The sequence below is a fragment of the Talpa occidentalis genome, unplaced genomic scaffold, assembly GCF_014898055.3.
Source record: "Talpa occidentalis isolate TD23 unplaced genomic scaffold, MPIMG_talOcc4v2.1 talOcc4.10, whole genome shotgun sequence".
Lineage (NCBI taxonomy): Eukaryota > Metazoa > Chordata > Mammalia > Eulipotyphla > Talpidae > Talpa > Talpa occidentalis.
Window position 1 is genome coordinate 97,623,141 of NW_023600993.1, and position 13,444 is coordinate 97,636,584.

Genomic DNA, 13,444 nt, shown 5'->3' on the forward strand with positions numbered 1-13,444 from the left:
CTCTCTCTTCTCTCGTGTGTGTGTGTGTGTGTGTGTGTGTGTGTGTGTGTATCCTATTGATTTTATATCTCTGAAAATCCTGACTAAAGGTACCCTGGGTCAAAGAAGAAGTCAAAGGGAAATTAAAAAGTATTTTGTACTTAATGAAAATGAAAACACAACATATCAAAATTTATGAATTGTTACTAAACAATAACAAAAGGGAAATTTAATTAGCACCAGTTTTCTAAATTAGTAAAGAAGAAAGATTTCAAACTAAAGACATCAACCTCTACCTTGAGAAATTAGAAAAAGACTAAATTACTCCCAAAGTAAGCAGAAGGGATATAACAAAGATCTCACTGTAAACCCATGGAATCTGAAAACAGTATGGCAAGACAGAAGATCAGTGAAAGTAAAAACAATTTCTTTGAGATCACTAAAATTGACAAAACTCTAGACAGACTGATTTAGAAAAAAAGACACACATTATCAATAAAATGAGACAGGTAACGTCACTACAGACCTTACAGATATAAAAAGGATAATTGAATTTTAGGAGCAATATCATGCCAGTAAGTTTGACACCTTAGATGAAATCGACAAATTCCTTGTAGGACAAAAACTTACAAAATTTATCACAGACTGTGATTCCATTTGTTTAAAACCCTAGAAAATGCAAGTTAATTGCTAGGAAAGCAGATCAGTGATTGTCTGAGGAGGGGAACAGGAGAAAGAGACCAGCGGGGTTACAGGGAAGCTCTTGGAGGTGCTGGATTTGTTCATCTTGATTGTGATGATGGTTTCACGGATGTGTACATGTGAAAAATTATCAGATTGTACACTCTAGATATATGGGGTCTATTATTTGTCAGTTTTGCCTCAATAAAGCCATTAAAATAAATAAGTAAAAACATTAAAAGGGACTAAGGATAAGAGTAAAATAACTCCCAAAAAGCCTTCTATAAATTGCTCTAGCCTCTGTCTCTGACTGCGACCTTGAACTTTGACATTTCATTCTTAAGACTGTCTAAGTTTTGAGAAAGAACTGTCTTGGTGAGGTGGGGGGCATCCCTAATGAACTGGGTTCAGTTCGGCTTATTTAGACCTTTCCTAGGTGAGTGGTTTTCTCCTCTCTTTTTAATAAAGTTTGCCTGAGTTTTAATGTACACAACAAATGTTTTCTAAGCCCCTATAACCTTAGAATTACCAAGTAAATCAAGATAAACCTTATTTGCATGACTCTGAAGCATCTGTGAATTTTTTTACTGTCTATTCCTGTTCTCCTGAAGAAAGTCTTTGCTAGAGAGATGTTTGGGAAGCCTTAAGACTGCATCCTGAAAATGTTGGGGAGTTGGAGACCGCCCAGCAGGCCTGACAATTCAAAATCACGTCTTTTCTTATTATGCCCTTAGTCTGCTAAGAAGTTTTATAAGTATTAAATAAACAAAGCTAGTCCCTTGGGTTTTGGAGGGAAATAGTCCTTCCAGAGGAGGGAAAAAATCAATCCATTGCCAAGTATTTTTAGACAAAAGCATTTTCCCCCCAACGAGCCAAGAACTGGATTATGGAAGGGGAGATGGAGTCCGCAGGATCCATTTGGGAGCTAAAACAAACAGCTGTAAAATGAGAAAGTGGGAGGGGGCCCTGAGGTTCTAGGCTTACCTTCTGTCACTCCAGGGAGGAGGGCAGGCCCAAGTTTTAGTTCTGGCCCTCCCGCTAGTGTGCAGGGTATAACGGAGGGCTAATATCACCTCGGGGGCCTCTTTAGTGAAATAAAGATAATAGAGTCTAACAAAAATCCAAGTCTTTAAAACTTCTGTGCTTAAAAAACTACCCAACTTGGACTCTAGATTTGGGACCTCAGTCCCAGGAGGGACTTGTCTGGGGTGACTGGACAACCTTTCAAAGGTATGAGCCTGGCAACCTCTTATCACTCCTGTCTAAAACATGCCTTGGTCACCTTGTGTCCAGCAGCTTCTCACTGATCCCCAGAATTTTGTCCAGCCCAGCCAGAACCCGATTCAGAGCATAGATGACAGCTCTCCGTAGCCCCCTGTGCGGGATGCTCCATGCCTGCATAATCCCACTTCATTCTCAAATGGGATTAAAACATAAAGGACTTGCTTTTCATAGAAAATGGAGCAAGCCTCATAGGGAGAGGAAAGTGGAGAATTCTCCCACACACAGCCCCTTATCCCCAGCAACAGGGGTCTCCTAAAGGTGGCAGCATTTGTCATCTTACTCCATATAAATATTTTCTTCCTTCTGTTAGGGATTCTAGGACATTTCTTCCTTCTGTTAGGGATTCTAGGATTTTAGGACATCAGAGAGAAGGAAATGCAAAATTCTGTCCACTGTCAGTTCCTCCAGCGCCCCCACCCACACTGTGCCCAGATCCTGGCTCAGGTGGGTCCTTATCCATGAGGCCCCCTGCCCGGCCCCAGATGACCAGTGACCTCCCCCACCACCGCGTCCTGCCTTCCAGCCATAGTTTCTCCTTCCAGCCATAGTTTCTCTGTAACACATGTCCTGCCAGCGTGCGTTTTCATGTTTGTCTGGTGTCTCTCTCCTCTCTCTAAAATTTAGGTGCATGAGAACCAGGCCTGGAACTTCCCTGCTCACTAAATCTTTGTGGGATGTATGGATGATGATTGGGCCACTTAAGAGCCTCCCACGAGCTATTTCGATTCCACATTGTCTTTACCTCCAGCGTGGCTCGGGCCCTGCCACAGGGCGTTAGATGGCTCTGGTGGCTATTTCCGGGCAGGAGACACTCAGCAAAGCTCCTGATATGCCCCTCCTCCCTTTCCACCTAGGCGACTATAACACACACAATGGACCTTCCACGCCGGCAAAGGAGGGAGACCCAGACCGGTCGCATCGGGCCTCGGACGGCAAGCTCCGGGGCAGGTCTAAACGGAGCAGCGACCCCTCCCCAGCTGGGGACAATGAGATTGAGGTAACTTCAAACTGCCTCTGTTTGATGGGGGAATGTCATCTCCATGTGTCCAAAACAGGAGGTGGGGGACAGAGTTCTCCCCAAGTACCTGGGGGCGAATTGACCTTTCAATGGGATGTGTCAGGGAAAAGAGCACTTGCTGGGAAAGCAGGGAATAATTAGGGTGACCCCAGTGGTGGGCCTGAAGAGTGACCCCAGAAGAAGATAGTCAGGTCCAGGGGGATCTCAAGCTTAAGCAGGAGCAGACTCCCCTGGGGCCTCATGAACCCACACTATTCCCCAGAGTTTCCAGTTCAGCAGATCTGGAGCAGGGCCTGAGAATTTGCCTTTTTAGCAAGTTTCCAGCTGCTGCTGGGGTGGGGCCCACACTTTGGGAGTCCCGGGTCAAGCTGACAGTGGGCAGTGGAGCCTCCCAGTGGGTCAGGGTGGGCAGATCTCAACCCCGGCACCGTGTGAGAATCACTTGGGATGGTTTCTGAGTGGCAGGTGCTCACCTCCTCTGCCTGCCATGGAGTAAATATTGCAGGCAGTGCTGAAGGATCCCCTGGTGGTGCCAGTGTGGCTCAGCTGGTGCTGTGCCTGGGCATGAGAGGCTGCTTCAATGAGATGCCTCCGTTCTAGAGTCTGAGTTTCTCAGACACCTTGGCTGCACGTGAGAATCTCCACGAAGCTTTAAGAAACCTTCCTTCTCGAGCTGCATGCTAGAGCCACTAAACCAGATTCCAGGACGGGACCCTACGTATCAGTTTAAGCTCCCCCTGGTGATTCCTATGTGCAGCCCAGACAGAACCACCCGTCCAAGGGATGCACCCATTTTTATTATAATAAAGCAAGTGAGTGGTGAATGGTCAGCATTGACATGTCCCCAACAAACAGAGAAGCACATGCAGGAGAGCGGGGAGCACTGGTGCAGTCGGAGCTCAATGCATGCCCAACACGCACTGTTATCAAGGGAGGAAGTGGACGTGGGTGCTGGTTTGGCTTCCTTTGCACTAAGCAGTCACTTGTTGGCATGAGTGTGCCGGGGGCTGAGATAGAGTTTGCCAAGCCTGTGTCAGTGCCAAGAAATCTGCATCATCTCACATCCCCGTTCAGAATTCTGTTCAACTTACGCAGCAGCTCCCCACTCGGATATGCTCAGGATCGTCACTGTCATCACTTCTTTAAATCCATGTCACTTGACACTGAGTCCCCCTCCCCCCCACTGGGGTAATAGGTAATAGGTAATGAGAATCTTGGGGTTCAAGTGGTCTCAGAGAGCAGAACAAAGTCTCTCATGTCCAGTGTGGCTTGGTCGCCGCCCCCTTCCTCGTGCCCAGTGCCTGCCCAGGCCAGGCCATCATGCTCAGGTTTCCATGCCATACGTGGGGCCATACGTGGGGCAGAAGTCCTCATGCAAGATGAACCTTGGCGTGTTGGCGTGTTGGCTACAGTCCCCTGCATGCAACAGAAACCAGTGCTGGCCACTTGCCCAAAAAGGAATTTACTGTGAGGACGTGATACAACCAAAAACGTTGCAAAGAGCAGCAAGAAAGGCTGTGCTGAGGGACCCAGGGGGCTGGGATCTGCTGGAGGCTGAACCCCCTGAGAATCTAGTGCCTCTTGACTCAGTGTCTGAGTCCACGGAGACAGCAACCCCTGCCAGGCGTGGGTCTTGTGCCTGCCCTGGACAGATGGGCCCACCGACAGCGCACATGGGAAGAGAAAGGCCCACTTGTTGAAGGATGGATGCCGAGGGCACACAGGCGATGCCCAACCAGGGAGCTGGCATTTAGCCAGTGCTCGCCAGCAGGCCTGTACTAGTCAGCCTCTGTTCACTGGGAGAGTTGTACTCATTAGCTGCTGTACACTAGTAAGGCAGTACTAGTTAGGCACCGTTCACTAGCAGGACAATACTAGTTAGTCACTTTTCACCAGTAGGAAATACTGGTCACTATTGACTAGTAGGGAAATACTAGTTAGTCACTTTTGATTAGTATGACAATACCAGTTAGTTGCTGTTGACTAATAGGGAAATACTGGTTAGTCACTCCTAACCCATAGGGAAGTACTAGTTAGTTGCTGTTGATTAGTAGTGTGGTACTAGTTGGTCACTGTTCATTAGTAAGGCTGGAGTGGTTGCTTATGACAAGTGTTATAAGCAATTTCCTCTGAGAACTTGGCCACCCTACCTACCCTGGGGTCCTGCCATTCAGCAAGTCCCACTGCTCATGGGACTGTTCGCAGTCCAAGAGATTCTGTACTTGCTTTTCCTCTAATTCTTAAAACTCATACACACACACACACACACACACACACACACACACACACACACCACCTTGCAAAACTGAGGCGACTTTACACAATCCCTTTAGTGGCATTAGGCCTTCGAAACAGACTAGAAGAAAATATATTGACTTCACGTTTTCCCTGCTTTCTTCTCTCCCATTCCTGAGTATATTTTCTACCAGCTTGAAGCTATGGCACGTCCACACATACATTAATAATTCTTTTTTAACTATATGGCCACCTAATATGGTTTCTGTCCTGGTGGGGAGTAGTGGGGGTGGAGAGACAATTTTTCACTGAACTGAGAAGGGGGTGAGGAGTACATGGAAGTCAAGGATTGTGGGGTGATATGATTCTGGAAACATCTGCTCCTTGATTCTGAGGCACACCATTGGGCAAGAGAAGTTGAAAAGGTGTGAGCTGTGTTTCACTCCAGTGCTTAATGTCAGCGAGGAGGGTTTGCCTGGGTCACACCTCTTAAGTCTTTGGCAGTTTTGTTAATATCTGAAGCCCACAAGAGAGAAATTATAAAGAGAAGTGGAAAAAAGGGAAATTCCAAGTGTGTATTCATTAAAATCCTTCAGCTACAGGTGCCAGACTCCAGCCTGAGCTCACTTAAATGACAAAACAGGATTTATCTTGAGGATCCTGGGGTCCTCTTAGCACCCAAGGGCAGTGCTAGAGAGGTGTCCACAGATACTGGAACCAAAGGTAGCTGGGCAAGGAGATGTGTTTATGCCTTTGCTCTCACACACCACAGGGAAGGTGCTAAGATCCCCCAAACAAGAATGTCTTTCCCGGTTCTTCTCCAAGCCCCTCACTCTGCTTCTAACTGAAACCAGGTCCTAGAAAAGTGCTAAGTTGGAGTTGTCTCTCCACCTTTCACTCTTCGGTTCCTCTCTCTCTGCTGATGGGCCTTCCTTGTCCTTCAGATCATACAACTGCCAACAGCTACCCAAAGACAGTGAACTTCCTTCTGGGCCCCAATTTTAAGTTCCCAAGGAAAGACCACTGCCCTGCCGGGGGCTAAGGAGCCACCTGACCCAAACCAGGGTGTCCTACAGAAAAGCTCCAGGAACATACCCGCTGAGGCTCGAGGACAGGGGGTTTGAATAGATACAGAAACCAGGACTTGGCATTTTTAAACCGCAGACCTCTCCTTTAAATTAATAGTTTTCAAACACTGTTTACCAAGTAATGCTTATTTACGTGGTGGTCCTGCACGTACCCACACGTACATATAACTAAACTGAAAAATTCACAAAATAACACTCAAGTTTGCTAATTGCTTTGAAACTCCCTTCACTAATTGGCTTTTTTCCTTCTACTTTCTAGACACTATTCTTCTCTTTTCCTTGAAAAGCATGGTAGATGCCAATGTATAAATATGACCTGACCTACAGAGAGTTTTCTAAGCTAGCCCATTCAAGATGGCAGAGTGAATAGGTGATGGTTGCCCCCACACACCAGCTACATAGATATTCTACATTTTTCTTAGAAATAATGATCACCAGGAGCCTCCCTGGTGGCACAGCAGGTTGAGCGCCGCACTGTGAAGCTGTCTGCAGCCTCTGCGGTGCAGATTCTTCCCCGGCCAGGAGATGCCCACATGGCACAGCAGACCCCTCCTGTCTTGCTCGCTGCTCCCCTCAGCAGTGTATTTCAGTCAGTCTACCTGTTCTGCTCCCCACTCTGTCTCTGGTGAATCCTCTCACCCTCCACATCTCTGGCCTGTCCCCAGTTCTTGTATGCATCAATAAATAAATATTTTTAAAAAAATAATCATCACCAGAAAAATGAGGAAAACCAACAGCATGAAAAAACAAGGTCAAGGTAAATGAATTGCATAAATGACAGGAGAGGTAATTTACAAAACAGAACTTAGAAAAATTCTGAGTGATTTTTTTATAAAGATTCAAGGAAATCTCATGTGTATAAAATAAGAAGGGGTGGCTATTGGGAAAGGAACACACAGAGATAAGAAAGAATGACAGTGGTGATCAAAAGTTTAATAGAAGGGCTGGCAGGGAAAACTTAAGAAATTTCCCTGAATATAGAACAAAAAGACAAAATTATAGAAAAAATATTTTTAAAGAATAAGCAGTATCAATTAACAAGGTCTAAGTTGACTGTTGGGAACTTCAGGAGGTAGAAAACATAGGAGGAAATTATTTGAAGAAATGTGATTGAAAATGCTAAAGTGCAAAATGGTATGAATGGAAAAGACCACACCTAAGAATACTCTTATGGAATTTGAAGATACCAAATATAAAGATCCTTTTTAAAAAAAAAAAAATCCTAGCAAGAAAAAAAGAAACACTTACAAAGGACTGAGAATCAATGAAATATCAGACTACTTCAATCATTTTGGATAGATAGGAGAGGGTAATGGAAGAATTCTTTCAAAGATGTAGAGGATATTGTTTTCCAACTGGGATTCTGTAGCCACAGGAGTTAGCAAAGAAAATAAGGGTAACAGATTTGGAAGAATTCAGAAAATTATTTTCCATGCATCCTTTCAGTAAAAGCAACTAAAGGATGTACTCAAGCAAAACAGGGAAGAAAACCCAGAAAGAAAGACATGTGGAATTCAAGAAACAGTAGACTGACCCAGAAATGCAGAAAAGGCTCCTCTCAGGATACTGCCTATGCAGCAAGCCTAGAAAGAACTTAGCCCACAGTGAAGCATTCAATCATTGTCAGTGTGGCACATTTTCAATACAGAGCATATGACTGAATTTGAAATTCTTATTTATGGCAAACAAGAAGAGAATTAAAACAATAAAACTCCAGCCCAAAAAAAAAAAAAAAAGTAATACCAGACAAGCATAAGTCCTAGATAAAGAAACAAAATTGGCATGGTTTTAATTGGGAAGGAGATCAAGAAAGGAGAATTCCTACATCCTTCATGGTAAGAAGGGTCTCCTTAATGTGGCTCAGAAGATTATTTCAGTGGACACACATTACTTGACTCTGCAGTGAAGACTCATCACAAGAACTAATCACAGTGAATGCTTTTTACCTCTTACCAACTTTTAAAATCAACACACACAGCATGGGAAAGTATAGTCATAAAACTAAATGCACAAGCCATTTTATACACACTGACAACACAAAAGTAAAGGTAATGCTTAATAGATATTGGAAAAGAAAGGAAATAGGGGCAAGAGTAGGGACAGCAATATCCATATTGGATACTGTTTTATTCAAGAAAGAATAGAATGTCCAAAGCTGATGGAATTGACAATAGAGGGGCTCGCCCATGGCAAAAATAGAAAGTTCTGGAAAAAATGGGGGAGATTGCCATGAGCAAAGCCCAAATCTTTCAGCTTTTCCAGTCAAAGGATATTGCCTAGGGCCTCCCTGGTGGTGCAGGGGGTTAAGATGCAACTTACGAAGCTGTCCGCAGCCACTGCAGTACAAGTTCAATCCCCAGGCAGGGAGCTACCCACCTGGCACAGCAGACCTCTCCTGACTCACCTGCTGCTCCCCTGAGCAGTGTATTTCAGTCCGTCCGCCTGTTCTGCTCCCCACTCTGTCTCTGGTGAATCCTCTCACCCCCCGCATCTCTGACCTATACCCCAGCTCTTGTATGCACAAATAAATAAATATCTTTTAAAAAAAAGATATTGCCTAAAGTTGGCAGTGAAAGTATAATTACAAGATTTAGAATTATGGAAACAATCAGCAGAATCGCTACCAACAGAAATGGTCGGCGGGAGTGGTGTCAGGGTAAGCGGTATTATATGGTTTTTATTGTTGCCTTTGGACCAAACTCCTGCTCTTTTGAGCTTATATGTGGAAGGCTCCTTGGTTCTGGCACCTAGTGTGTTGATAGGAGTCCAGAACTGGCCATCAGAACACACTTTACACAGCTGAGGCTGGATGGGGACTCAGCTCCGTGAGTTGCATGTTTTATAACTTAAAGATAATCTTTTCCAAGACTTCTTTTTCCTCCTAGGGAATTAATTTCTGCAGACACTAAAGTCAGATGCAGACGGGTCCATTTGTCCCCATTCTCTTTCTCTCTTTCATCACAGCGTGTGTTCGTGTGGGACCTGGATGAGACAATCATTATTTTTCACTCCTTACTCACGGGGACATTTGCATCCAGATACGGGAAGGTAAGAATCCATTTTGTCTCTTTTCTTCCTTTCAACGTAACAGTCTGTCCAACTGATTTGTCCTGGGAATTGTGGGGGCAGTTGATGAGGGACGCCAGCATGTGTGGGTCAGCCTGGCTTTGAGAACTCCTATGGAATTTTCCCTTGACATGTGAAAAGGTAATTAGCTTCTCCTGCTATTGCCTCCCATGTCTTGCCTTCCAACCTGTGGAGCGTCCACCATCCACCTGATGGGCTGTAAGCTCATAGTCCCCTCCCTCCTGAGAGGGCTGGCTGGGCCAGGCTGCAGCCAAAAACAGTAATCCTAACTGAAAAACGAGGTAAAATACTTCTCTCCTCCCCTCTTGTTTAGCTTAGTGTCTCCGGCAGATGAATTTAATTTTCCTTCCTTTTTTCCTGAGACGAGAGGAAGGCATTATATCGACTGAAGTATAGCTCTTAGCAACAGTTTTGCAAATGTATCGTTGACAAATTATGTCAGAGAACCAGCCGGTTGGAATTCTGGGCAGGTGCTCTTAGCTGATTGGTGGTAAATGGAAGAAATATTGAAACCACCTTAATAATTCAAAAATGAGCCCAACTGCTAAAATCCCATCCCTGCGATTCATGGCCTTGGTTCTGCGACATCCCAGCAAACCACAGGTGGATGCTGCAGACATCTGCATCTCTCCAGGGAGACAGGTAGGGGTGGGAGGCAATGCTTTGGAGGACAGGTGAGTTGTCCTGTCGGATGGGAGTGACGTGATGGCAGCCGCCTCCACGCCTGGGTAGGAACTGTGAGTCTCACCAGCGCCTGGAAAATATTTCTGTTTCTGTTTAGAGACCAGGAATATGATGTGACATCACCTCATGGCTTTCCCAGCTGCTCGTGTTTTTTATAGGGGTTATAACAAGCTGGATGTGTAATTAGTAAGATAGATTTATCGTCTGCCATTATGTTGTAAAGAATATAAAAATGGTGTTGGTGGTGCAGAAATCTCTTGCCACTTAGGAATGCCGTTAATACGTCTAGCAGTGCCTGCGGGAAATCCGGCGCGTTGGGGCTGTGCATGGCTTAAATAAAGGATGGCAGAGCCCGGAGCTGCTGAGAACACCAGCAAGGGCACTTGCTGTTCACAGGGGCAACAGTAGTGAGCTGCTGGTGAGGTCTGGCTGACCCAGGGTATTGCTAACCATAGCCACCTCCTCGGAAAAGCCTTCCTTTGCGCTCCATGCCTTGTGGGATCTACCCCACTTGCAAGTTTCAAAGCAGATTGGTTCTCATGGGTTGTGCTGAGTTTGTCATCTTGGGTGTGATTTCTTCTGTTGGTGTCTCACCAGCACTCCTTAAACCCAACTGTGAGCGCCATAGCCCAGGGCCATGCCAGCAGCCTCTCTCCAACCCTCCCACCTAATCCCAGCCACCTTCCCCTCCACTGGTCCCCTTTCTGGTTGGCCAGCCTCCACTTGTGCCCCTTACTGGCCCTGCAGAGGACTCATCCTAAAACACAAGTCAGTTTAGACCACACACAGTTTAGACCACACCCCCATGCCCTCCCCATGCTGAAAAACCGTCAGTGCTTCCCTGTGGACAAACCCCAGTCCCAGACTCCCCCCCCCACCCCTGTCGTGAGCTGGCTCTCGCCTCTTTCCCAGTGTTGGCCCCAAGCTGCTTTTTGTCCTGGAATCTGTCATGTTCTCTCCCATCTCTGCTGGGTTTTTCCCAGAAGCAGAGCCGGAGGCAGGGTTGTATGTAGGTAGTTACAGTCCTGTGGCAGGTGAGGACGTCTCAGTCAATCCCAAACCGCATAGGTGACTGCGGTCCCAACCGCCTGTACCACCCAGCCAAGGCCCGCAGCAGGCTCTGCCCGGCAAGTTTGCAAAATGGCAGCCTATGGCACGCTCAGCAGTGAGATCACTCAGTGATACATTTCTCAGGACTCCCTTAAGGGACACGTGACATAGTTGGAGGGTGATCCCAGGAAGCATTGGGGGCGGGGTGGGGAGGTCTGGGGCACCTGAAGAGTTAGAAGTACACACCTCAGAGCTGACTCTGCCAAGGAGCGAGGGGCAGGAATATTTACCTACCAGTCCACTTTCCTCATGACCTGAGGGCTTCTTCTGGAAGTGTAACCTCCCTGCCCCTCTGACCTGCCCTAGGGAAGCCCCAGGGCAGTGGTCATGGATGCCAACAGAGGAAAGGTACAGGAATGGTGACAAACAAGGGGAGACATAGGAGAGCAACACACTAGAAGCTTCTGCTATGGTCCAGAATGTTCTAGATTCTTTTTCTTTCACTAAGTTAAATCTTTCCTTCAGTTCTCATTTTAAATGTGGCTTCCTCAGTGAGGACTTTCCTAACCACTCCCCTCCATGTAAATGGCCTTGCTCCTCATAACTATATTTTTGTGTGTGTTAATTATGCACTTGTCTGCCTGCCTTCTAGGCTATACTTGCCATGAGGGTAGGGACCATGAGTATTTTATATCAACCCAACAGATCCCAGTGCATGGGTCAGAATTGTTCATAAATATTCCTTGAAGGAACCAGGATGATGCTCTAGAATAAAGCTGCATAAAGACAGGTCCATTTTCTTTCTATTTTGTCCTATTTTATTCGTTGCTTTAGATCCCAGTGCATAGAACATGCCCAAACACACACACACACACACACACACACACACACACACAGAGTATCAAATAAATATTTGTTGAATGAAGAAAGGAAGGAAGGAAAATGGTATCAAAACAAAAAATTCCTAACTGATGGCCACCAGCCAAATTCAGCCTGCAGACATTTTTGTTTGGCCCCTTGAGTGTTGGAAAAAATGTGAATTTGTCGCCAACGTTTAAAAACCAGGAGATTGCACAGACCAAAACAATCTAGATTTTCAACTCTTCTTGAAAATTTAGAAAATCTGGCAGTCCTGCTTTCACTCCCCTGGGCAGCAATCACCGGGGGTGGAGGAGCCACTGCAGTCTTGGCAGCACAGACACGCTGCGGCCCGTTCGCAGCCCCACCTGCCTGTGGAACTCGTCTGTGGGACCCTCCCGCCCCCGTTGGCATCTGAGTTTCGACATCCGTCCTAGAATCACAGAAAGCCAGTATGGACGGGCCTAGGAGACCCTCCTGACTAATTAGTCTCCATAATACATAAGGAAAAACGGACACCCAGAGGGAGCAAGATCACCCAGGAAATAGTAAGTCACACCTCAGGCTCCCCTGTCTCCCTCTGTGCTCCCAGCAGGTTCAGAGAACACTGGGACCTCTTAGAGTCCCCAGGTCACCTATGCCATGTTGGCTGCACTTCTAGAATTTTCTACTCCCTCTTCCAGCTCAATCTTAGGCGAAGAAAGAGATTAGGGGTTTTTGTATTTTGGTTTTGGGGCTTTTTGTTGTTTTGGGATTTGTGTGTGTATTTGTGTGTTTTTTTGTTATTTTGGTTTGTTTTCTAAATCCAGTCACCCTCAGAGGATGCAAAATAACCATGACTTAAACAAAGTAGGGCTTTCTTTATTTCTCTCACCTGGCACTAAGGCATAAGCACTTCAGGCCCCTTCCGTCTTGTCTTCTGCCATCTCCGGAACATTGCCCTCATTGACAAAATAAAGCATAACTCACCCCCATATCTGCATTCGAGCCAGTGAGAAGAGAGAATGGGAAAAGAGTTCACCCCCTTCTTTTTTTTCTCTCTCTCTCTTTAAGGCCAGACCCAGAGGTTGCCCATATCTTTTTAGTCACATCCCAAGGCTAGAACGTGATTACATGGCTACACATAGCTGCAAGGGAGCCTGGGAAAAACAATTAAGGCATGTACCCTGTTAAAATTCAGGGATTCTGTTATGAGAAGAAGAAAGGAAGAATGAATCTTTAAGGACAGCTGTCAGCTCCTAACACAAAGTATTATCTGACAAGAAAAATACCAATGAAAGAGAAATATACTGAGGCAAAATAAAATTAGTTCTGTTTAAAAAAGCCAGAGAACAATTGGATTTCTGGTCTGAAACTCCAAAGAGAGGTCTGGACTATAGCTACAAATGTGGAAGACGGAGAACTGTGAAGGGTCTAGAGGAACAGGAGCATGTGCCCAATTTTGCAGAGTACCTGAAGCACAGGTTCTTGATATTCTCAC

The 13,444-nt window shown here is 45.8% G+C and overlaps 1 protein-coding gene across 2 annotated transcripts in view; it reads left to right on the top strand.

Moving 5' to 3' along the window:
• Positions 1–13,444, top strand: part of EYA2 (EYA transcriptional coactivator and phosphatase 2) — a 267,711-nt gene that overhangs the window by 199,567 nt on the left and 54,700 nt on the right. For both annotated transcript variants that reach the window (XM_054698087.1, XM_054698088.1), the window contains exons 8-9: positions 2,799–2,941; positions 9,250–9,333. In XM_054698087.1, the coding sequence (XP_054554062.1) occupies positions 2,799–2,941; positions 9,250–9,333 (227 nt within the window). The remainder of the gene's footprint in view (positions 1–2,798; positions 2,942–9,249; positions 9,334–13,444) is intronic.